This window comes from Nyctibius grandis, chromosome 9 (assembly GCF_013368605.1).
Source record: "Nyctibius grandis isolate bNycGra1 chromosome 9, bNycGra1.pri, whole genome shotgun sequence".
NCBI classification, from domain to species: Eukaryota; Metazoa; Chordata; class Aves; order Nyctibiiformes; family Nyctibiidae; genus Nyctibius; species Nyctibius grandis.
The window spans coordinates 1,530,702-1,553,072 of NC_090666.1; the positions used below are offsets into that span (position 1 = coordinate 1,530,702).

Here is a 22,371-nt window from a genome sequence, read left to right on the forward strand (position 1 = left end):
GGACTGGATGACCTTTCAAGGTCCCTTCCAACCCAAACTATTCTATGATTCTATGAAATTGCCTATTAATAATAGTTTTAAAAGCAAGATATGGAAATCCCCTCGAGAAGCATTCCACTGGTAGAAATTGTTTTTAATATTTTGGGATGTTTTCCTCTTTGTAAGCCTTTCCTTGTCGTCTTGCCTAGACACATAGCCGAGCTAATATTCTACATGGAGGAGCTCAGAGCACACGTGCGAAAATACGGACCCGTGATGCAGAGATACTATGTACAGTATCTCTCTGGCTTTGATGCAGTGGTGTTAAATGAGCTTGTTCAGGTATGTCAGGACTTTGATTTTTGGGTTCTCAAATCTTTAAAAAGGGCTTTTTGTCCAAAATGTCTTTATGAAATGCATCCTGGTTTGTGATTTGGATGAATGTTACGGAATAAGGCACATAATAACTCAATTTGCTGTTTAATTCTGGGATTTAGAGTTGTACTTTTGGCTGTTATATGAATACTTAAATTTTATTAAGCAATGTTATGTTTAGAGGCAACGAAACGAGTACTGCCACGGAAGGAACCTTGTAGAAACTTTCTTCCTTAGCCTTACAAAGAAATGGTAGGCTTTCAGATCTGCTCTGGTTTTATTGCCCAGTGACCACGAGATGGAGCCCAAATTTTGTGGCTAGTTCAGCTACTCAAACTTGCCAAGTTTGGACTGGAAGCTTTTTTGTTGTGTTCAAAAAATAATTTCACTCTTCAAGCATTACATCAATTACCAGAACTTACATACTCAACCGTTTATTTAAACGAACTATTTAAACAGTTTAAATACCAGTTTGTTTAAATTATTAAGTGTAACTGAATCCTTGGGTTTACTTTCAGTACACAAATAACTCTATTTGGGGCTTTTTTGCTTATAATTCTATATACTTACATGTTAACAGATTTTTTTTTTAGAGTGACAGAATTAAATATTTTTGACATTTGTCATCGATTCCCGAGAAATTATTTTCTAGATTTAGTAAATGACTTCTAAGTGTTGTAGAAGTGGCACAAGTGTTCTGTGTTTGGATAGAATAATCCTTAGGATCAAACTGAAATGAGGAAAAAAAAAAATGGCTTGAATTTTAGTTGTAGTTAATTCATAACAGGTATCAAGCACAAGAGTAGACAAGTGATTGAGTGATAACTTGGATTTTTTCAGCCTTTAGGTTAAAATGTCAGCCATAGCTGGAATTTTGAGAAACTCCTGTATTGCATTATTTATTAGAGATTTGATGTTATCAGTTGCTGAAACTGCTTTTTCATCAACTGTTGCATTTTGTGAGATTTGAAAACTTGATAGCCCATCTTTCAGTCATTGAAGTCAACGTTAGTAAGAAACTGTTTTGTGGGAAGCAAAGTGATGCTGACTTGGGCTCCGTTATATCCTGCCATGGCCAAATTTTCTTTGCAGACAGATCAGGTGCCTGTAGAGGTTAGAAAAATGTTTGTTGTCTGATGGATAACAGGAAAATGTTTGGTGTCCGTATTGTAAATGACTTTTGAAATAATAACAACAACAACATTTATTTTAGAACCTTTCAGTGTGCCCAGAGGATGAATCAATCATCATGTCATCTTTTGTGAACACAATGACTTCACTAAGCGTGAAACAAGGTAAGTTGAAATGAACTTGGGGAAATGGTAACAGAAGGGCGGATTCCTCTGGAAAGCTTCATCGTTTTTTGTTTCGTGCAATCAGTAGCAGCAGATCACTTGCATAAATTGAACTTGTTCCCTCGTTTCTCTTTCATTACAGTATCTGCTTCTTGTTGTGTGTCCCTTTTCCAGGGCAGCTCTATGCAGATAGAGCTTTTGAAGAATGCTGTTGGGAAGTAATCCTACCTTTTAATTTAAAAAGCATATTACAAGTGGTTTGATCTAGGTTTTTTAATCCCTATTAGCGTGGCTGTGCTGGATTGAAATTCTTAGGTAAAAGCATGAGGTTCAGTACCCAAGTAACTCTTGAGTACTTTGGGGTTGTTTAGAAGGTCTGATGAGTTATATATGAATTTGTAGTTGTTTTCCTAAAGGTTTTACGTTCTGTATTTTTCCCTGATGCAGTTGAAGATGGCGAGGTATTTGACTTCAGAGGAATGAGATTAGATTGGTTTAGATTACAGGTAAGAATTTGTAAATATGTATGACACTTTACTAGCTTAAACCCAAAACGTTTAATAGATCACTGCTCTTCTAGATTATTCTCACACTCTAAGTGGATGACAGGCTATCAAAGGATAACCTCCTCCTTTAAAATCAAAGAAATACGTAAGCAGATAACTTGCTGCATTTTGATGTAACTCTGTCTGCATTGCATACTTTTTTTTCAAATTGCTCTTTGGGGTGTTTGTAACAGTTCCGAAATAGAACGTGTTGAGTCTATCCACGGGTGTCCTACACATACTGTAATCAGTATTTAACCTTTATATTGGGCAATAGCAATGGAATTTGCAAAAAAAGCAGCTGTAGATGCAGCATAAATCTTTTTCTGTGTCTTTCCAGGCCTACACCAGTGTTTCTAAAGCTTCGCTTAGTCTTGCAGACCATAAAGAACTAGGAAAAATGATGAACACAATCATTTTCCACACAAAAATGGTAGATTCTTTGGTGGAGATGTTGGTTGAAACCTCGGACCTTTCTATATTTTGGTATGTTACTAACCTGACTATAGAAGCTTTTTATTACTTACTGCTTAATTTGTCCTTGCAAGTGTAATTTTTAAATAGCAAACTTTGTAGGAAGAGAGGCCAGTGGGAGAATCAATTAGAATGTCTAGTTTCCATCTGAATTAATTTGATAAAGGTATTTCTGAAGATCTGTCAGAGAGATTCTTCAAGCAGTCACGTAATTGATCTGGGGTCATTTGCAGATTCTTCCTTAATACATTTTTTGGAAAAGGTACAAGTTTTTGCAGTGCCTATGTGGCAAAGATCAGAATAAAATACGGTAGTAATAATAATAATAATAATAATAGAGAGATGCTAATAAAATGCATAACTACAAATCTGACACAGCATATTTGATTTGTGTGAAGTAGACTTTATTTGCAGCAAAAATATGTACGTATTCCATTTAAATGTCTCTTTCTGATCAGTTTTTATAGTCGTGCTTTTGAGAAGATGTTTCAGCAGTGTTTGGAGCTTCCCTCTCAGTCAAGATACTCAATTGCATTCCCACTGCTTTGTACTCATTTTATGAGCTGCACCCATGAACTATGCCCAGAAGAGGTAATTTTTAAATATATTGTCTTAGTTATTTTCATCTCCTGTTTAAAGTAGAGAGCACTAGAGCTGAACACTGCAAGCGGGTGTTTGCTACAGCAATATAAGGTTCAAGGGAGGAGAGTTGTAAAAAGAGAAGTAAAACACGTACGTACCTTATGTGATTCTTCACCCATAGATCTCAAAATCCTTTTCTGACATGAGTAAGTATTATCTTTGCTTTAGAGAGAGATTAAACTGAGGTACAAAGGTTAGGTGACTTTTCTGGGGTCATTCAGGCTTAGATGCTAATAAATCCCATATGCCTATTAAAATTTAGAAGCAACAGGTTTTTCTTTCGAATGGTTCATAAACGTATAGTTAGAAAAAGCAAATAGGAAGTTGGGAGTTCTGTAAGTCTTGGCATGAATAGTGTTTCTTTTGTAAGATTTAAAAAAAAAAAATCCCAAGTGATTTATAGTATAATGCAAGCATTCATTTTGGTCAGAACTGGGTAATGCAAGCCCTCTTTGCTTAGAATTAGAAATGAAACAATGTTGCTTAAAGTAATGGACCCTTTGTTAAGGGAAGTAGTTTGATTCTGAGGAAATTCCTTCTATTTTTGTTGCAATGAAATAGATCCTTTAGTACATTTCCTGTATGTCCATTGACTTTGCAATTACTCTGAGGCTTAACTTGGCCAGTTTCATGTAGTGCTCATGAAAGTGTGTTTTCATTCTTAACAGTGCTTATCTGAAACAATTAGATGACTAAGACCTATTGTAATATGCATGATGTGGGTTTTTCTTACTTAAACATTAAATCCTCTTCTGCTAAACTTCATCTCAATATATGTATATATCATTATTTTCTCTGCATACTTTGCTTTAAACAGCTGCAAACTCCATTTATACTAGACAACCACTAAGAGTTTCCAGGAGAGCTTCCCTTCAGGACAAGAGTTGTCTTTCAGAACAATTACAGTAACAGTAAAGAATCAGTAGCCAAAGCTCACTGTACGCTACTTACTGTGAATTCAACTGTTTTGCCACAGCCAGCAGAACTTTGAATTCAATATCTGAATTGTATGACTTGGTAACTGTTATCATTTTGGAAAAATATCTTCGCTGTACTGCGTACAATGTGGTAGTGTGGCTGTTAGAGAGTAAACATTAGTTGTGAGAGAAGGATTTCAGCGAGACAGAGGCTCTACTTGTGCAGATCCAGTGACAAAGGAACTGAATCCAGAAATTAGTGCAGCAGGGCTTCGTTATTGACTTGTTCAGTGGTATGAAGGACAGTGCTTTCTCTATAGCCTGAGTTGCATGCTCCTTTTCTCCTGGATTTAGTACTGGTACAAATTAATGAAGAAGAGATTCACAGAAACCCTGAGTATTGGACATGTTAAAGTGGATTCGGTCCAAAATTAAACACGAAAACCTAGTTTTTAAAATCTATTTTGCCTCCTTTTAAAGAAAATGTTTTATGAAATATAGTAAGCAAAATATTTGTAATTATAATATGCCATATCAGTGACTTTGAAAATTTCATATTTCAAGTTGCTTCCAAAAAAAAAAAAAAAATCCTAGAGCTGAGACTGAGGACTAATTAATTTATTATTTCTCATACCCTAGTTATACAATTTAGTGAACTGTTATCTGCAGTTCAGTGTGTCCTGTGTGAATATAGTAGGAGTAATAGGAAACTGAAAATCAAACTTCCTTTTTTTTCTTCTTTAACAGCGACATCATATTGGAGATCGTAGTCTTTCCTTGTGTAACATGTTCTTGGATGAAATGGCTAAGCAAGCTCGAAATCTTATCACAGACATTTGCACAGAACAATGTACACTGAGTGATCAGGTGAGTGTAGGCGTGTCTATTTTAATTCTCCTTTGAGATTTCTCAGTTTGACTTTCTGAATTTTCATGGTTCTATTTCCTGTTCACTTTTTTTTTTCCTCTGTTTTGGGGAAGTTTTCTGTTTATAAAATGGAAGGTGATTTGAGGAAGATTTTTTAGTAATAGAATTGTGTAGTTTACAGTAGTCAAAGGAAGAATGTATTACTTGTGTGATGAAGTCTCCACCTGGACCATAAACTTATTTTGTATCTTGTGGCTGCTAAAAAGTTGGATTTTAATTTGGAGGGGATATTTTTTTTTTTTTCATTTACTAGTTGCTGCCAAAGCATTGTGCCAAAACCATCAGTCAAGCAGTGAACAAAAAGTCAAAAAAACAGACTGGAAAGAAAGGAGAACCTGAAAGGGAGAAACCAGGAGTAGAAAGCATGAGGAAAAACAGATTGGTTGTGACAAAGTAAGCCACCTCTTCTGTTCCTTTCACCTTGAATCTCACGTCAAAACATGTGTGGTTTACATATTGAATGCTTCTTGCTTAATTTGAGTTAGTTTAATTGACTGTAAATACGACAGCTTTGTAGTTAGTGAGCAAATGATGCTTCTGTGGCTTGTATAGAGACTGAATTCTGTTAAATAGAGCAACAGGAATGTGTGTCTCTTGAATTTATCCCCTTGGCTGTTTCCTTTGCTGAGCAGAAAGGATCCCCATGCTGCAGCTAGATATAGTCCTATTAATGGTTGTGGAAGTGGGAGTCCAAGGAGTGGATGGCATCTTCAATCCTGCCTTGTTTTAACAGGAAGGTTTCCTTGTTAGTGGCTATAGAAAAATGGAAAACACCAGCAAATCAATAACAAAACCAAAAAACCCACCTGAAAGAGAGAAGGGGATAGATTAATAAATACAGTTTGGGGTGTAAGAGATGACAGGGCAGGAAAAGGCAGAAGATAATTGTTAGGAGAGATCAGAGGAAAAGATGGTAAAAAGTATGAAGAGGAAGGAAACTAAGAAAAGGAAACAATAAATGTTTAGTGTTGCAGCTGGGGGTGCCTAAACACAGTCACTGCTGAAAGGGAAGTGGTTTTGCTACAGTAGCAACAACCAGACATCAGAGAACTGTAAAGCTTAGAGAAGCTGAGGGAAAAGAACTTACTTGTGGGTTTAGATTTCTTCCGCCAATATTTTTAGGTTTTTAGTACTGGCTAGTAGCAAGCATTACTTGTATTGTTTAGTTCAGTTAGGAAAAAAAAACACCTGAACAGACTGTTCTTTTCGACAAAAATATACATATTTTTTTATATATATATATATATATATATATATATATATATATATAAAATGTATGTATCTCTCTCGCATCACTGTGTGTGCTGCAGATCAGTATGCAGTTGTAGGATGTGTTCTTACCCTAAATAGTTTTTTAAATAAGCTAGAAAAGTGTCTCAAAACAGAAAAAGATAACGAAAGGAAGAGTTAGAGCTGTACCTGCTCTTGAGGCATCTTCCATCCAGTGTGTGCTTTCCATGATAATATGTACTTAATGTTACATAAAATATTTTTCTTAATTTCTTGTTGCCTGTTCTTAAAGCCTGGACAAACTGCACACCGCACTTTCTGAGCTCTGCTTCTCAATCAATTACGTACCGAACATGGTGGTTTGGGAACACACGTTTACCCCAAGAGAATATTTAACGTCTCACCTGGAAATCCGCTTTACCAAGTAAGAAACGAAGTTAGAAATATTCACCTACAAGATAAGTCTTTGTTGATTTGATGTTGGAAGTATTGTGTACTTACTACATAAAACTAGTTTTTTAAAAGTGGATTACGAAACTCGAAAGTCAAATTCCAACTAAAATTACAATTGGGTTATATGTGCAGCCTTATACAATTGTTAGTTCCTATTTTAAAGCAAACTATATTGAAATGCATGTTATCTATTTAACAGCCTGATCCTGCGTTCCTAGTCCTGTGTATTTTGGAGGAGTTGGTGATGCTTATTTTTAGGCAGTTGTAAAGATTGTCTTCCCACCGTTCTTTTGCACAGTGCTGGATTGTTTCAAGTGTTTGAGTTTACTGGCTTGCTGAAAGGAAATCTAAAAATCAGAACTCAAGACCTGACAAAGCCAACTGAGAAGATATTTTAATTAGCTCTTTTTTTCTTAAAATAAAAAGTGTTGCCACTTGATGTTCCTCTCCTTACTTTGATCTTCCCGTTGTTACTTACAGAAGTAGGCAAATGGCAACTTCTGGAAAGGACTTGATATGAAAACAGCCATATCCTAGTTGTATTTTATGCCTAGGATTACTAGTTACGTATTGCAAGCAGGGTGTAAAGACTTAGTAAGTTTTAATCACGAAGACATAATATTAGGTCACTAGAACACTCCATCTTTCAAGTAAGACAAGGTGGCATAAAAGCGAAGGTAACTTCATGACTTTGTAAGAAGTCAGCTGTGATCTTCAGGTTTATGAACTTAGACCAGTGTTGGTCATTTGTGCTTATTTTTTTTAATTTTGGAGGGGTTTGGCTTGTGGATTGGGGCTGAAGCCACAGGCAGATGATTTTCAGAGGCTGCTTTCCTTTTTCTTGCCTAACGAAAGTAATGAGACTTGTTAGCCAAAGAATAAATGTTCAATTTCTAATTATTTTTCAGATAATTAAGTGGGATTTCTTCCAGAGGCTTGTAATTTACCTTTAAATAAAGTGTTAAGTGTTTCAATGTTAGGAGGTTTTTTGTTTACTGTTCTAACCTGCTCTATTTCATGGACTAGAGCTTATTATTATGCCCCTTAATCTTGTAATAATACCAATTTTGAATTGATTTAAAAAAAAGAGGGACTACCTCAGAAGTAAACTGTGAAAATTGACTTCGTTACACATTTCCAAGCAACAACGAAAATGTTACTTAAATAAGCTGATGTTCTCCTCCAGAATAACTTAAGCTTTGCTCTGAAAGTCTGAGACCATACCAGCCTAAAAGGAATACAAGTACTTGCTCACTAAGAAGACTTTGCTTTAGGGACCCCCTGGTACGGTTTGCTTGAGGGCCTGGTTTCAGTGAGCTGCTGAGTCAAGTCCACGTCCATTTATGTTAAAAGGGAATATACAGCCCTTTGTGCAGCAGCCTGAAAGCTAGCCTGATGGATAGGACATCTATTATTAAAAGCCTGGTTTTATTTATAATGAGAATTTGAACAAATCAAAGTATGTCCTGCAATTTCTTGACTTTGTGATTAAAGATAGGAATAACTGTGCCAGCTAAAGGGTTGGTTTTCATTAATAAGATTCCTATTTATTTACCTGACGTATACCCGAATTTTTAAAATTGTGTATACAAATATAACTGAAGCTTACCTACCAAATGATATAAAAATATTTCCTTTTATCTCCTAACGAGATAATTGCTGAGAGGCATTAGCTGTTGAAAGCAGAGCTTCTGATAACTTTCTTGAGAAATTATTTAAAACAGTTAAAGTGTAATTTTTTAAAAAAGTATGCTCTAAGAAAGCTGTGTTGCAAAAGAGATGAGATCTTACAAGATAACTGAGATTTTTTTTTTTAATACTGCGTGATGAGCTGAGGCAGAAAGAAGAGAGACTAAATGGTGTGGTCTGTGTCTTGCCAAATGTGGGCACTCAAATACAGTGGGTGTAGTTAATATCACAAGATATTGAGACACGCCTTAAAATATGCAAAGCAACACAAGATAGAAGTTTGAATATTTTCAATTCATACTTAATTATAGCTATATGATTTTTTTTACATATACTTCAAACTAAAACTATGACAGCAACTTTGGTCACAGAATTTTCGCCTTAGTATGCTTTGAACATTTTAATACATCATTGCTTTTCCATTTCCAAGAAGTTTTGCATTTTAAAAGACTTTAATTTATTTACCAAAGTAGTTGTAATATAAGTCTTCCACATTGTGGATTGCCCTTATATGTGAGGCGGGGGGAAGCTTTATTTTAAAAATACTCAGTGATTATTCTTACAGTCTCATGAAAATTTTTGCTGGAACCATGAATACAGTTGACTTTGGCATCTAGAACCATTTTTAAAAGGGCTGATACAGTATATTCATTGATTAGAGTTTTATACTTGCAGACTGGAGAAATATTCAGATAAAAACTTGTGAGTATAAAATCATTTTATATCTGTATCTTTGTTTAATGTTATTAATAAATGCAATGTATTTGTTTCCAATTTTTTTGTCTCTAAAAGGTCAATTGTTGGAATGACTATGTATAATCAAGCAACACAAGAGATTGCCAAGCCTTCAGAGCTGTTAACCAGTGTAAGAGCCTATATGACAGTCCTCCAGTCAATTGAAAATTATGTACAGATCGACATTACACGAGTATTTAACAATGTCCTGCTGCAGCAAACCCAGCATTTAGACAGTCATGGTGAGCCAACCATTACCAGCCTGTACACAAATTGGTAAGTAATCATATGAACACTTGTTGCAAGCTTTTTATATTATTTTTATTTCATTAAATATCTGGAATTGGAGAAAGTAGAGTTGTTTGAAATTTCCTTAAGTTTCTGATTTCACAAACTTCTCCCAGTACCTGCTAAGAGCACTGTAAGGTTTGCCTATTGTGAAATTCACTTTCAGTAGTGAGGAGGTGTAGAGTAAGACACAGATATCAGCTGAACTATGAAAGTAAAACTTTAGTCTATAGGCTTTGCTGTCCCTTGTCACACAAGCCTGCTTCATCTGTACAGGGTATCTATGGGCATGTCTCTTTTCATCTAAAACCCTTTCCCTTTCTGATAAGGTATTTGGAAACTTTGCTACGGCAAGTTAGCAACGGTCACATAGCCTATTTTCCAGCCATGAAGGCATTTGTGAATTTGCCTACAGAAAACGAGTTGACATTTAATGCTGAGGAATACTCTGACATATCAGGTAAACTTTGATGTTTCTACTGAATGTTTGTGAGGGATAGTTAGTGTATGCTTGAGTAATTGGAACAACAGCAACTCTTAGAGCGTTCTGTTATAGACAGCATTTGTCAACCTTCAGGAGTATTTTAAGTACTTTTTATTTGTGCTACTTTTATGTCTTGAGAGAGCTCGCTTTTCCTATTTTTGGTCAAAGTGGAGTTGTTGCTTTTAAGCTGCAGAGATAGGCGTATGATGTGTTGGTGACTGCTGCTTCAGTTCCATTATGGAACAAGTTCTCGTATCGAAAATTCTGCTTGATGGTAAAATATTTTAGCACTTAAAGCATCATTGCTAGATCCATGATGGGCATGCAATAACTGAGAAGGAATGTTTGAAGTACAACAGTTTGTTTTATTTCTCAGAAATGAGAGCCCTTTCTGAACTTCTGGGACCATATGGCATGAAGTTCCTAAGTGAAAGTCTGATGTGGCACATTTCTTCACAGGTTGCTGAGCTTAAGGTAACCTTGGGAAACTGGTGGGTGGGAAGGTGTGTAGTTTTCTGCTTAAGCTTCCTTTCAGATATTTAATAGCTATGCTCCTAATATGCATGCCATCTTTTTGACACAACTGCATCAAACAAACCGATAAAGCTGTGAATTCTGCTCTTACTTTGTAGTACATTTGCACACGTAGTACGTGTGTATCCCACATTCTTCAACAGCTGAATGGGCAGGACTTTATGCAGGCTCTGATTTCCATGTTAGATACCCTCAGTTAGGAGTCAAGTCTCTATTTATCATCAATGGGAGGAGAAATCTTTTTCAAGATCTCTAGGTGCTTGCAAAGCGCTCACCCAACTCTGTTGACTCTCAAAACTTGAAAAGCTCAAATGTATCTTAGTCATCTACAAGGACTTACTTTCTTTACCATGTGTGTTAGCATCTGTTGTTCAGTCTACACGGATGGGAGACTTCAAGTCTTTTTTCTTGGTTAGTTTTCCTCCGTTTTAGACATATCTTTCCCTCTGGCTGAACAGTATCCATGTATTATAAATGTCTGTATTCTCATAAATAAACCTGATACCTGCAGCAACACAAACAAATCATAGAGTTGGTGCCATGAAAAAACATTGGAAATACGGGCATGTCAAGGGAGCTAGTTACGTGTATATTCAAAATAATGAACAATGACAGGGGAAGCACTTGGTGCCTATGTAATTAACTCTTTCTGGAAAGAGGATTTAATACATTTAATAACATGTACTACTTTCCCAGAATAGTCATACTGTTAAAATGACACTAACTGGCATATATTTGCTTTTCATATGACTTACTCTTTTAGTGTCATTTCCAAATTGAATTCCAAGTTGTTATTACATCTCATCTTAAATTTATTTAACCACTAATTACAATGAGGAGTTTTTCTGTAACTATTCGTGCGTGCTGTTTTTTAACATGCACATGAATACTTGAGATCTAAGGAACTTCCTTTTTTTTTTTCTTCAACAACAATTTATTATTATTAGCATACCAGGCCTTTAAAAGTGTATGTTTTTAATATATCCCATGTTACAGTTTCAAGGATCTTATTCATTATGCTCATTCCAATTCTTGAGTTTTAGGATGAGACTTCCCAGGTGAGAAAACCAGGATTTGAAGGTTAAATTCTGTAACTCCTGGCTATGCACCAAGTGACATCCGTCACGTTTCAAGTAAAACACAAAGCCATTGGGCAGGTGTTTGGTTGCTGCTGTATTTGTCCACTTAATGTAGAGTTGTCACACTTCCTCAAAACCAGCATGTCTGATATTGTAGCTCTGTGTATTTTTTTTTAAAAAGCAACTCTAAAATTGTCACTGAGATTTGTTGTTTTCTGATACTGCTAAGGATAAGCAGAACATAATGTAGATCCACGTGCACGTGACCACATATTTGGAGGAAAAAAATAAAGTAATAAAATGTTCATCTCTTTGGCTGAGATGCAGTTGGCTTAGCGAGAGAGCACTGAGAAACATCTGTGTTTGGGGGAAGGAAGCAACAAGAGGATAGAATGGGGAATTTATTAAGAGTAGGGTTCAACACGCTTGCTTTGCTTCCCGCAGTGGGACCAGGTGTTGGGTTTATATCTATCAAGTTTAAGACTGGGGCAAGGAGGGGAAGTTTGCCTCATTTAAGTAACTATTTGAACTGTAGTCCAGCCTGTTCCTTTTAAACCTTAAACTAATACGCAGGTTATTTTTTGTAAAGCTGAAAGCTTGACTCAGTAACAATGTGCGTGGGCTATTGCCTTCAATCTTGCATTCTGGAGAGTGTTGAGGGATTAAAATTAAAATGCCACATATCTGCCAAGTTCTGATACATCGGTTGGTTTAAAATTGCCCATCTTGATTTCAGTGCAAACCAGTCTTGCTTTGGCTTTCAGCATAGAAGTGTATCTTGTGTGTCTATGTGCACGCACACGTGCACTCGTTCTTGGAGGTGGTGAGTTTGCTACGTCTTGTATAGCTTATTTCCTTCCTTGCTTCTCACTGGAGATAAGAAGAATGAAAGTGGGAAGACTGGGTGGATTATGGATAGACTTGAGTTTATGGGAATAGCACGACCATGACACAGTGCAATTGAATCTGAGAGGTCTAAGCTGTTGGACAGGTCTGCTTTGCACAGGCTAGCTGACTAGGAGGTGGGAGAAACACAGACCACCATTTCACAGAATCACAGAATCAACCAGGTTGGAAGAGACCTCAGGGATCATCGAGTCCAACCGTTGCCCTGACACCACCCTGTCAACTAGACCATGGCACTAAGGGCCATGTCCAGTCTTTTCTTAAACACCTCCAGAGATGGTGACTCCACCACCTCCCCGGGCAGCCCCTTCCAATGGCTAATAACACCTTCTGAAAAGAAATTCTTCCTAATGTCCAACCTGACCCTCCCCTGGCAAAGCTTGAGGCTGTGTCCTCTTGTCCTATCGCTAGTTGCCCGGGAGAAGAGGCCAACTCCCACTTCACTACAACCTCCCTTCAGGTAGTTGTAGACTGCAATAAGGTCACCTCTGAGCCTTCTCTTCTCCAGGCTAAACACCCCCAGCTCCCTCAGCCGTTCCTCGTAGGTCAGACCCTCCAGACCCTTCACCAGCTTGGTCGCCCTCCTCTGGACTTGCTCCAACACCTCAACATCTTTCTTGAAGTGCGGGGCCCAGAACTGGACACAGGATTCAAGGTGCGGCCTCACCAGTGCCCAGTACAGAGGGACGATCACTTCCCCAGACCGGCTGGCTACACTATTCCTAATAGAGGCCAGGATGCCATTGGCCTTCTTGGCCACCTGGGCACACTGCTGGCTCATGTTTAGCTGGCTGTCGATCAGCACCCCCAGGTCTCTTTCCACCGGGCCGCTTTCTAACCACTCTTCCCCCAGCCTGTAGCGCTGCAGGGGGTTGTTGTGGCCCAAGTGTAAGACCCGGCACTTGTTCTTGTTGAACCTCATGCCGTTGGTCTCGGCCCATCTATCCAACCTGTCCAGACCCCTCTGTAGGGCCTTCCTACCCTCCAGCAGATCGACACTCCCACCCAGCTTGGTGTCATCTGCAAATTCACTGAGGGTGCACTCAATCCCTACATCTAGATCATCTCTAAAGATATTGAACAGCACCGGCCCCAGAACTGAGCCCTGGGGAACACCGCTAGTGACCGGCCGCCATTTATTTCATAGCAGTATTATAGTTTAAGTTTTGTTGTTTTTTTCTCCTCCTGTGGTCAGTCACAGGAATATTTACTCTGAAATTTAATTTTCATGCTTGCCAGTTGCTATGTTTTGCCCTGTTTTCAGTGTGGGTTGAAGCAAAGTAAAATAAAACTATTGAAGCGGTTAGCAGAACTATTAAAGGTCAAATGTTCTCGGATCCTTAGCAGTAGGTTCCTTCATTTAATGTTCAGAAGCACACAAGATATCTAAATTTTCTTAGCTGCTGGTTATCCTCTGCCTGAAGAGAGAGAATCATATTTTCCAGTTCTGAAATAGGGTACTTTGCATCCAAACTGCAAAAATACTTTTGTGGGGATGAAGTACCTATTTCTTTCTTGAAGAGTGTTTAAAAATACTACTTGGCACAACGTAAGTTCCTCAGCTAGCAAGAAACCCTTTTTGGATCTGACATTTTATAGATGTGATTATGCAATCTATGTAATTTAAATTTAAATCTGATACATATTTGGAGAATGATTTCAGAGAAGTTATTACCTTTACCCTAATGCTAGAAGTTGCACGTATGAGAGCTGTTACAAATTAGAAACAGACACACATTTTCTTTTCTTTTGGTCAAACTGACATGAAAAATATTGCACTTGAGTTTAACTGTTTCAGGCTAAGATGTTGGGACTTGAATGAATGTTTTTATTTTATATTATAATTGAAGAAAATTTCCAGTAAACTGCACCAAGACTTAACAATCTGACCCTTACACTCTTCATTACATCTTTCAATTTTACCAACATGAAATTTCTAATCTTTACAGCATAACCAGTGAAAGGAGCAACCCAAAAGAATGGATTACTTTGAGAATCTGCTTTTTTATTGATATATGTGACTTCTTATAAAAAGCTAAATACCATGAGGAGTTATTGTCTGGGTTTACTGAGTTTCATTCCCTTGTTTTAAGAAGTTGTACACGTTGTCGAATGTGAAAATCAAGTTCCAAGGGGTATCTAATCCTCTGCTTTTTGATTCAGAGTTTGCTTTTGTGTTGAATAGTGTCTGACGATGATACGGATATTGTAGTCCCGTTAAGAACACAGTGGGTCCATCTGTATTGTATGAGTCTAGCTGTCTTGCTGCAAGACTGAAATATCCTAAACCACGCATTTATGCTGTTAACATACTGAAATCTATAGCTGACCTGAATCCTTGCTTCTTTTTAGAAACTTGTGGTGGAGAACGTCGAAGTTCTGACACAAATGAGGACCAGCTTTGACAAGCCAGACCAGATGGCAGCACTCTTCAAAAGATTATCATGTGGGTAACCAGCGAGGTCCTACTAAAGACAGAGGATTGTTTTTTTATCTTTGTCTTTGTAAAGAAAAGGAGAAAAATTAATTTCTCTGTGTTACAGATACAGAAGAAGTAAAATGTATGAGAGCTTGTATAAACTGATGCATCTTTTAAAAAATATTCCAGTCTTCTCGTGTACAGACAGAATGAGATTTCCATGTTAATTAGTGCATGGGCACTATAGTAGTGATGAGCTTGGAGCATCTCTTCAGAGATGATAACACATAGCTATAACAGCATGTGTTTGTAGCTGTAGAGTATGAAACACAAGCTTTTTTGACACACGTTTCTGATTTTATTCCATCACAGTGTAAATTATTGCATTCTTTGGAAGGGTTTTTACATGTAATTGACATTAGTAATTATTTTTAGCAAAAACATTTATTATGAAGAGACATTTTTGACCTCAAGAAAAGACAGAACTAGTGTTAGCATCCAGTATTGGCAGCTGTGTGTAACGGGGATCATTCCATGAAGCAGTTAACAGAATAGTCTTCTGCTGAAAATCTCATTGTCAACTCAGCTATAAAAACCTGCTGAAGCACTGTTTGTTTTGGCTGTTTCATACCTTGCCTTTTTCAGTATTTTGTTAAATGTTTTCTTTCTCTTTTTCGAAGGATTGAGCTTGTAAACATCAACAGGTTCTTGTTCACTGTTCTCATTTTTTTTTCAGCTGTTGACAGTGTTTTGAAGAGAATGACGATTATTGGCGTTATCTTGTCTTTTCGGTCATTGGCACAGGAAGCACTTAGAGATGTAAGAAATAACTGAATAATTTTCATTGTATTTAATTTAATGGAATGATTGGGTATTTGAAGCTTCGCTATTTAGGAATGCTACCTCTTAAAAGACTGCCATGTGGGTAAAATGGCAATACTCAGGTGTAGCTGAACTTTGAATTGTGAGTTGGGGGTGGGGGAATCTACTTTTTGAGTACTGTTTAGAGAAATGTTATGTTGAAGCATCCAGGTTTTAGTCTGAGCACGCCTCTCAGTGTTTTCTGTGTTTAGTACATTTTAAAAGCTTTCATTTCAATGTGTTTGCAAACAGCTTGATTTTGCATTTATTAGACATTAATGTCTTAAATCTACAAACAAATTCATATGCATAAAATAAAAACTCATTTAAAAAAATTAATAAGTCCAGTAAAATAATGGTAGTGTCTAGTTGACCATTAACACAGGAAGTATTTTTTCTCATTTTGTACATGTTTGTGTCTCTTAGGTCTTATCCTACCACATTCCTTTCCTTGTAAGTTCCATCGAGGACTTTAAAGATCACATTCCAAGAGAGACTGACATGAAGGTAGTGTTTGGCTCAAAGGGTGATGGGGTCAGTTTTGGAGCTTACTGAAAGTATGTAAGAGGCAAGACTTTGATGCTTAGTGTGAAAAATCCAGAGACAACACCTTTTTCTTCTAAAGAGCTAAGCAGTTGTGCATCTGCAGCCTCCTAATGTTCTGGGAAAAAAAAAAAAGCCAACTGATAGGATAAGCACAAGTTTCTGTCTGCCTGTGCTCACATTTGAGAGCTTTCATGGAAAGAATTAAGAACCAAATCTATCACGTTAAAACATGACTAAGTGACAAAGGGAAGAACACGGAGCTGCTTTACAGTAACTGATAGAACTAAATGTTTCAAGGACTCTGTGTATATGGTTGGAGCTCTATGCATGTAAGAGCTACAAGTCTGATTTTGACCTTAAATTGAAAATTCTTGTGAACTCACTGTCTGAAATGCTTGGAAAAAAGTTAGCAGCTTACATAAGGTGCCTTGCTTCTGAACGGTAGGAGTAGCAGGAGCCTAGCTGGTTTTTTAGTCTCTTATTGCACCTTGGAGCCTGTGAAGGTTCCCAAGCTTCTTAATGGTATTGTGGCAATTTGTTTTGCAGAAAATGTGTAGTGGGATATACATTTTGCAACTCTTGATTCACTTTTACAGAAACAATTTCTAGAGATCTGCTCTTGAGCAAAGTATGGTTTTTGAGGGCTGGAACATGTTGCTACTCCTGAACTTGAAGTTTACATTTTGCCATTTACTCTCGAGGAAGAAAACTTAAGTTCTGTTGTGTGTGAAGATTCACAAAATAAAAAACATCCTTCTCCTTTTTAAAAGTACATTATATGAACAGTTCAGTAATCACATGCAATTTGAAACTTGCAATGCTGATAAACCAGCCATGAATGTTTGATGTCCCAGAAGACATTGAAATTCAAACCACTATAGAGGAATTCTGTGGAAATGCTGTGGAGAATTGACTTCAAGGATACTGACTCATGATCAAAATTATATCAAAATGATGCCAGTTGCCTTTGCACTTCTCAAGAAAAGCCTTTCTAAAATTCTCACCTATAGTTACAGAGAAAAACATTGATCACCAAAGCATGTTCCATTATTGAACTTGAGGAATCGGCATGCAGAAGAGATGAGAAGGGAAGTTCTCTGCTTACTTTGCTTGATCTTTTCAGAAGGCATCTAACACCCTCTAGTATCAAAGGGGTGCTAAAAAATAGGGTGGGATAAAGGCTGCAACAATAATCATTGAAGACAGTATTTTACCACTGATATTTTTAAGCTGATGATAACAGATCATTTTAAACATCTCAGTGGATCTCTAAAGACATCACTGAACTCATTTGTGTCAGCTTCTGTTCTGGAAGTCACTGGAGTAATTTGCAGTCACTGGAATAAGTGGATGGCAAAAAAAAAGCTGTCTACTGCTAAATAAAACCATGCTGAGGACTGTTCTCTGGCTCATGCATGTAGCACCATCGAGGTGCCTCTGCTTCACATAATGTTTGGCTGTTTGCCTTCTCTGGGTCTGCTGTAGTTCTGCTGTGATTCTTAAATATACTTATTTTGTGTGTAATTTTTCCTAGTTCAAAGTGTCTGAAATAAATTCTAAGTGCTGTGGCCCAGTCCACTATGCTGGTGCTCACATGATACCAACCATAGATGTCACATCTTGTGGTGTGGTGTGATGCCATGTAGGCTTGTTGGAGAGTGCATAGCTTGCCTGGATTATGTTGGAGGACTGTGCATGGAGAAGGAGCCAAACTATGGAGTCTTGTCTGTAGTGCCTGCTGGGAGTACTGGGAACTCTGACATGTGCAACCCCGCAACTTTGCCAGCTCTTTGTCTTGAAAACAGCTTGTTGGAAGGGCCAGAACTGTGCTATGAGCCTGCTACAATTAAGCCCTGTGGACAATTAGCAGCTTATTGTCTGAGCTTTCTCCTGGCCTTGTCGCATACAGCAGTGCAATTGTAGGCAACAAAGGCTTCTTTTGGGACAATAAGGCAGACTTTCTTTTTCTTAATTGAAGGCACATCAACAGACACATCTTTACAAGGCTTTGTACAATGGATTGGGACAGTTGCCCAATTGGGCATCTTTTAGGACATAATAACATAGTCATTTCCTAGGTGCCGAATTTACCAGGCTGGAAAACGGAATACATTTCAAGATGCTCTTAGTTCCTCCAATTGTTAGGGCTACTTAGAGACTAATTCTTGGCACTTGGAATCACTGGATCTGTATCAGATTTTAATGTTGTGAGATTTCTGCCTTACTCTAATATTTCACTGGATTGTGACTTTTGACTTTGGTCTCAAAATGCTATATTTGCAGATGTTAGGTGATACTTTGGATCTGGTAGAGAAAATCAGTTAGTTTCTTTTGAACAGGGAAGAAAGATGTAGAAACAGCTAATTGGAAGTCACGATGTTTGCTTTGGAGGTAATGTGGAAAAGCATACAAGCTTTGTTTGGCTTGACAAAAAGAAATTATAATCTAGCACGCAAAGTACTGACCCAGCTGTTCAACGTGGGTTAGAAACAAACAAAAATCTAGTCTCTTTATCTTGATTTAGCCAAGTCTCTGACATCCCTTAGTGCCTCAAACTCTAAGAGGAAATTTTTAAATGTGACAGCAAAACTGTACTTCATCATATGTACACAGAAAGCATTCAGTGGTGTCTTTTTTGTCATTATCTTCTGGTCCTCAGGTGGCAATGAATGTATATGAACTGTCGTCAGCTGCTGGATTGCCTTGTGAGATTGATCCTGCCTTGGTCGTAGCACTGTCTTCCCAAAAATCAGGTAAGAAGTTAAACTTAAAAGAGGAGGGCAGCAAAAAATAAATGCACCCAGGCATGAAAGTGTTTAAAGTGCTAGGAGGAGACTTTTATATCTTGGGTCCTTTGTGTTCCTTCGATGAACTCCATGAATGACGTAAGAACATGAATTATTTGTGCCTACTGATGTGTTAGCTTGAGAATCTTTTCAACTACATATGAATTAATTTGCTGAGCTAGAAAAAAATAAGGAGTAGATGTTGAAGTTGAATAGCTGATGGTGGAAACTGCTGTATTTTAAGGACAATGAAAATAAGACTCTTGTGAACACCTACGGACATGATCAGTTCTGTTGGACAGATCTGTGACAAATCTGTGTCACATAAGTAGGCGTTAGGAGCTGAAATGCCAGCTGAGTGCACTTCATGAATTTCACTGTTACCAGTGTGTTGTACAAGTGTTAACATGGAGCTTACATGGTAAAATAAACCTGTTAATGTTCTAACACGTATAGTGCTTCCTCCTGCTTGCTTTAAAGCACCACTGTCGAAGCTTTTCACTTGTGTTTACTCTGGCAGGTCGGAAGGCATGAATTAAGACTCTTAAGTGCTTTTTGACAAGTCTTCAGCTTTTTTCCTTATCTTCCTTACTGAGCACTTTATTGCTTTTTCCCCTGTGTGTAATGGATGGTTAATGTTATAATCAGATCTTGACTATTTTAAATGCTGCCTAAGTTGGTTTTTCTTGCTTTAATAGTAGTTATTTTGGGAGGGGAAAATACAGCCAATTCCAAGGGGCATTTTAATATTCAAACTTAAGTGTCAAGCACAACTTCTTTGTGTACCTTAAAAAAAAAAAAGTGTATTTGTTTTACATACATTATATGTATAATATGTGTAGGTATATCTTTGGAAGATAGCTAGTATCTGAAATGGCATTTTAAATAGATTATTTTCGTTGTGGTGCAGCTGTGAAATGTTTAAGCTGGGTGAACAAGATGGGGAATTTCTGTATATTTTCATGATTTGTTCTTGTATTTTGATTATTAACTTTGTAGTTTGAAGTATTTTGCTTTTAGAAATTCAGTTTGTACAGATACAAGTACTGTATTTTGCCAACTGTTGCCTTTTTTTTTTAAACTAATCTTATGCTAATGTGTGGTGATGCTGTTATTTTTGAAAACACAAGGTTTTTGTGTGAATTGAGGTGAGTGCACATCACCTTCTGCTCATTTACCAAAGGGAGAGTGCAAGAGAAGCTCTCCTCAGCTCAGAGCAATAACTGGATTTACACCAGATTGTAAAAACACTGTTCTGCTTAGCATATTAAAGTCTTAGTAACTAAATGGTTAGAAGTGATAGGATGGCAATGGCTTGCCTTCATTCTTGTAGATAACAAACTGGACATTTTGAAGCTCCACCCTGTGTCTTTTGGCAAGACTGACATAATATTCCTCCTTTCACAGACATCGAGTTTGTTGTTGATAGGTTTAAATTTCAGTTTGGTCAAACATTTTATATTCTAAACTACCTGCAGTTGAAAGGCAATATTTTAAGATTACTTCTTTAATTAAAGAACTTTGTTTTTTTGTTTTTAGAAAACATTAGTCCAGAAGAGGAGTATAAAATCGCTTGCCTTCTCATGGTCTTCGTGGCAGTCTCCTTGCCAACTTTGGCTAGTAACGTGATGTCTCAGTATAGCCCCGCCATTGAAGGTAATGTAGAGTCAGCTAAATATTTGCTGTGAATGCTTTCTGCATAATAGTCCTGGTAGTTTCTTGAATACATTCGCTTTAAATATTTACTTGCATTTTGTAGTGAACAAAATTTAAAAATCAGTTAGGAAAGTTCTTCTGAAAGTTACTTTAAAAAGCGTTTACTTCACTCTTGTTTGAGGTAACAGAAATGAAAAATGAGTCTTCCACTTGAGAGTTTAAGAACAGTTCAGATACTGCAGGGGGCAATGTCGTCCTAATATGTGGGATTGCTAGCGCGTACACTCTACATTAATTAGCGTGAGACTTATTACCTAATAGTATAGATGTTTTAGTAATCTTTACGTTGGCTTTGGGCCACTCGTGCAAGATGTCTTTTCTGTATTTAACATGCTGTTCATATTACTAAGCATAAAATTTTGAAAACGCAGTCTGGAAGGTGTAAGCTGTGAACAGAATTATATCCTACACGGTAGTTCAACTTTCTTATTTAAAAAAAAAAACCCAACAAAATCTTTGTCTCAAGGAGATGCTTTGCATGTAATCCACAAAAAAAAAATTCCCTTTCAGACAAAATTGGGGAAAAAAACCTGACAAAACCATTCCAACACACACAAAAGTCACCTTTGAGCTGTTAAAGCTATTCCCTTTGTGATGTGGAGCATGGCTCATGTAAAAGACGGTGTTTATTCTGCATCCATTTACTGGGTACAGCATGTATTTACTATTTTTTTTTTTAAAGTTGCATTATTTTTAATCCGGTCAAAATTTAACTCACAAAGAATGTCTAAACTGACTTCTGAAAATGTAACGTACTAGGAAAAGACCACAAATTCTGAAAGCCTTCTGCATCACGTAGTGTAATATTCAGATCACATTTTTTGAGACACCCGAGATTGTTGTTTTAAATTGGGTTAATTAACATTTCCTTCAGTTTTTAGAGATTAGGGATTTGTTAACTCTAGTTTCATTTTAAACAGCGTAATCTTTTGCCAGTTGTGAAAAAGTTGGATAAATCTCTGATGCAATGAGTAGAACTTGAACATTGATTTGAAAAGTTACAAATTCTAAAGTGAACAGCTTTTTCTGACAAATAGGGAGAACAATCTGTAACCTGCAGAGCTGTTTCATGTTACCTACACTCTCACAGTGTTTCTACAGCTTTTTGCTATCTTTTCCAAGGTCCTGATGGCTGAATGAAAATGTGTGTTTAAGACCTCATCACTTAAATAGTACTTGTTTGTAGTTTTGTAAAAGAAACCCCTTTTTTTGGTTTGCTTTCCTCAAAACTCCCTCTCTTCCAAGGACCCTCTTAGTCCTCGGTGTCTTAGCAGGCTGAAACAGCAGATAATTCTATTTTCTGCCTGGTTTATATCATGTATCTTAAATATTCCAGTTTCTGTAACTTCATTTACATTCAGTAACTCTTTCACATGAAGTCAGACAAAGCCTGTTTCAAAGTGGGTTCTTAAGTAAGTACAGAATAAGGTCTTATAAAGCTGTGACTGGAGAGAAGTCACATCTAGAACTCAAATAAGCCCATATTAAGAG

The 22,371-nt window shown here is 37.1% G+C and overlaps 1 protein-coding gene across 2 annotated transcripts in view; it reads left to right on the forward strand.

Annotated features, from left to right (window-relative positions):
• The window catches only part of NCKAP1 (NCK associated protein 1), a 60,190-nt gene that overhangs the window by 31,765 nt on the left and 6,054 nt on the right, over nucleotides 1–22,371 (forward strand). For both annotated transcript variants that reach the window (XM_068407497.1, XM_068407498.1), the window contains exons 13-28: nucleotides 189–321; nucleotides 1,568–1,649; nucleotides 2,097–2,155; nucleotides 2,535–2,680; nucleotides 3,127–3,259; nucleotides 4,975–5,094; nucleotides 5,408–5,547; nucleotides 6,677–6,808; nucleotides 9,319–9,537; nucleotides 9,879–10,009; nucleotides 10,410–10,507; nucleotides 14,905–14,998; nucleotides 15,708–15,790; nucleotides 16,259–16,339; nucleotides 19,038–19,131; nucleotides 20,704–20,820. In XM_068407497.1, coding sequence (XP_068263598.1) covers nucleotides 189–321; nucleotides 1,568–1,649; nucleotides 2,097–2,155; nucleotides 2,535–2,680; nucleotides 3,127–3,259; nucleotides 4,975–5,094; nucleotides 5,408–5,547; nucleotides 6,677–6,808; nucleotides 9,319–9,537; nucleotides 9,879–10,009; nucleotides 10,410–10,507; nucleotides 14,905–14,998; nucleotides 15,708–15,790; nucleotides 16,259–16,339; nucleotides 19,038–19,131; nucleotides 20,704–20,820 — 1,862 coding nt within the window. The remainder of the gene's footprint in view (nucleotides 1–188; nucleotides 322–1,567; nucleotides 1,650–2,096; nucleotides 2,156–2,534; nucleotides 2,681–3,126; nucleotides 3,260–4,974; nucleotides 5,095–5,407; nucleotides 5,548–6,676; nucleotides 6,809–9,318; nucleotides 9,538–9,878; nucleotides 10,010–10,409; nucleotides 10,508–14,904; nucleotides 14,999–15,707; nucleotides 15,791–16,258; nucleotides 16,340–19,037; nucleotides 19,132–20,703; nucleotides 20,821–22,371) is intronic.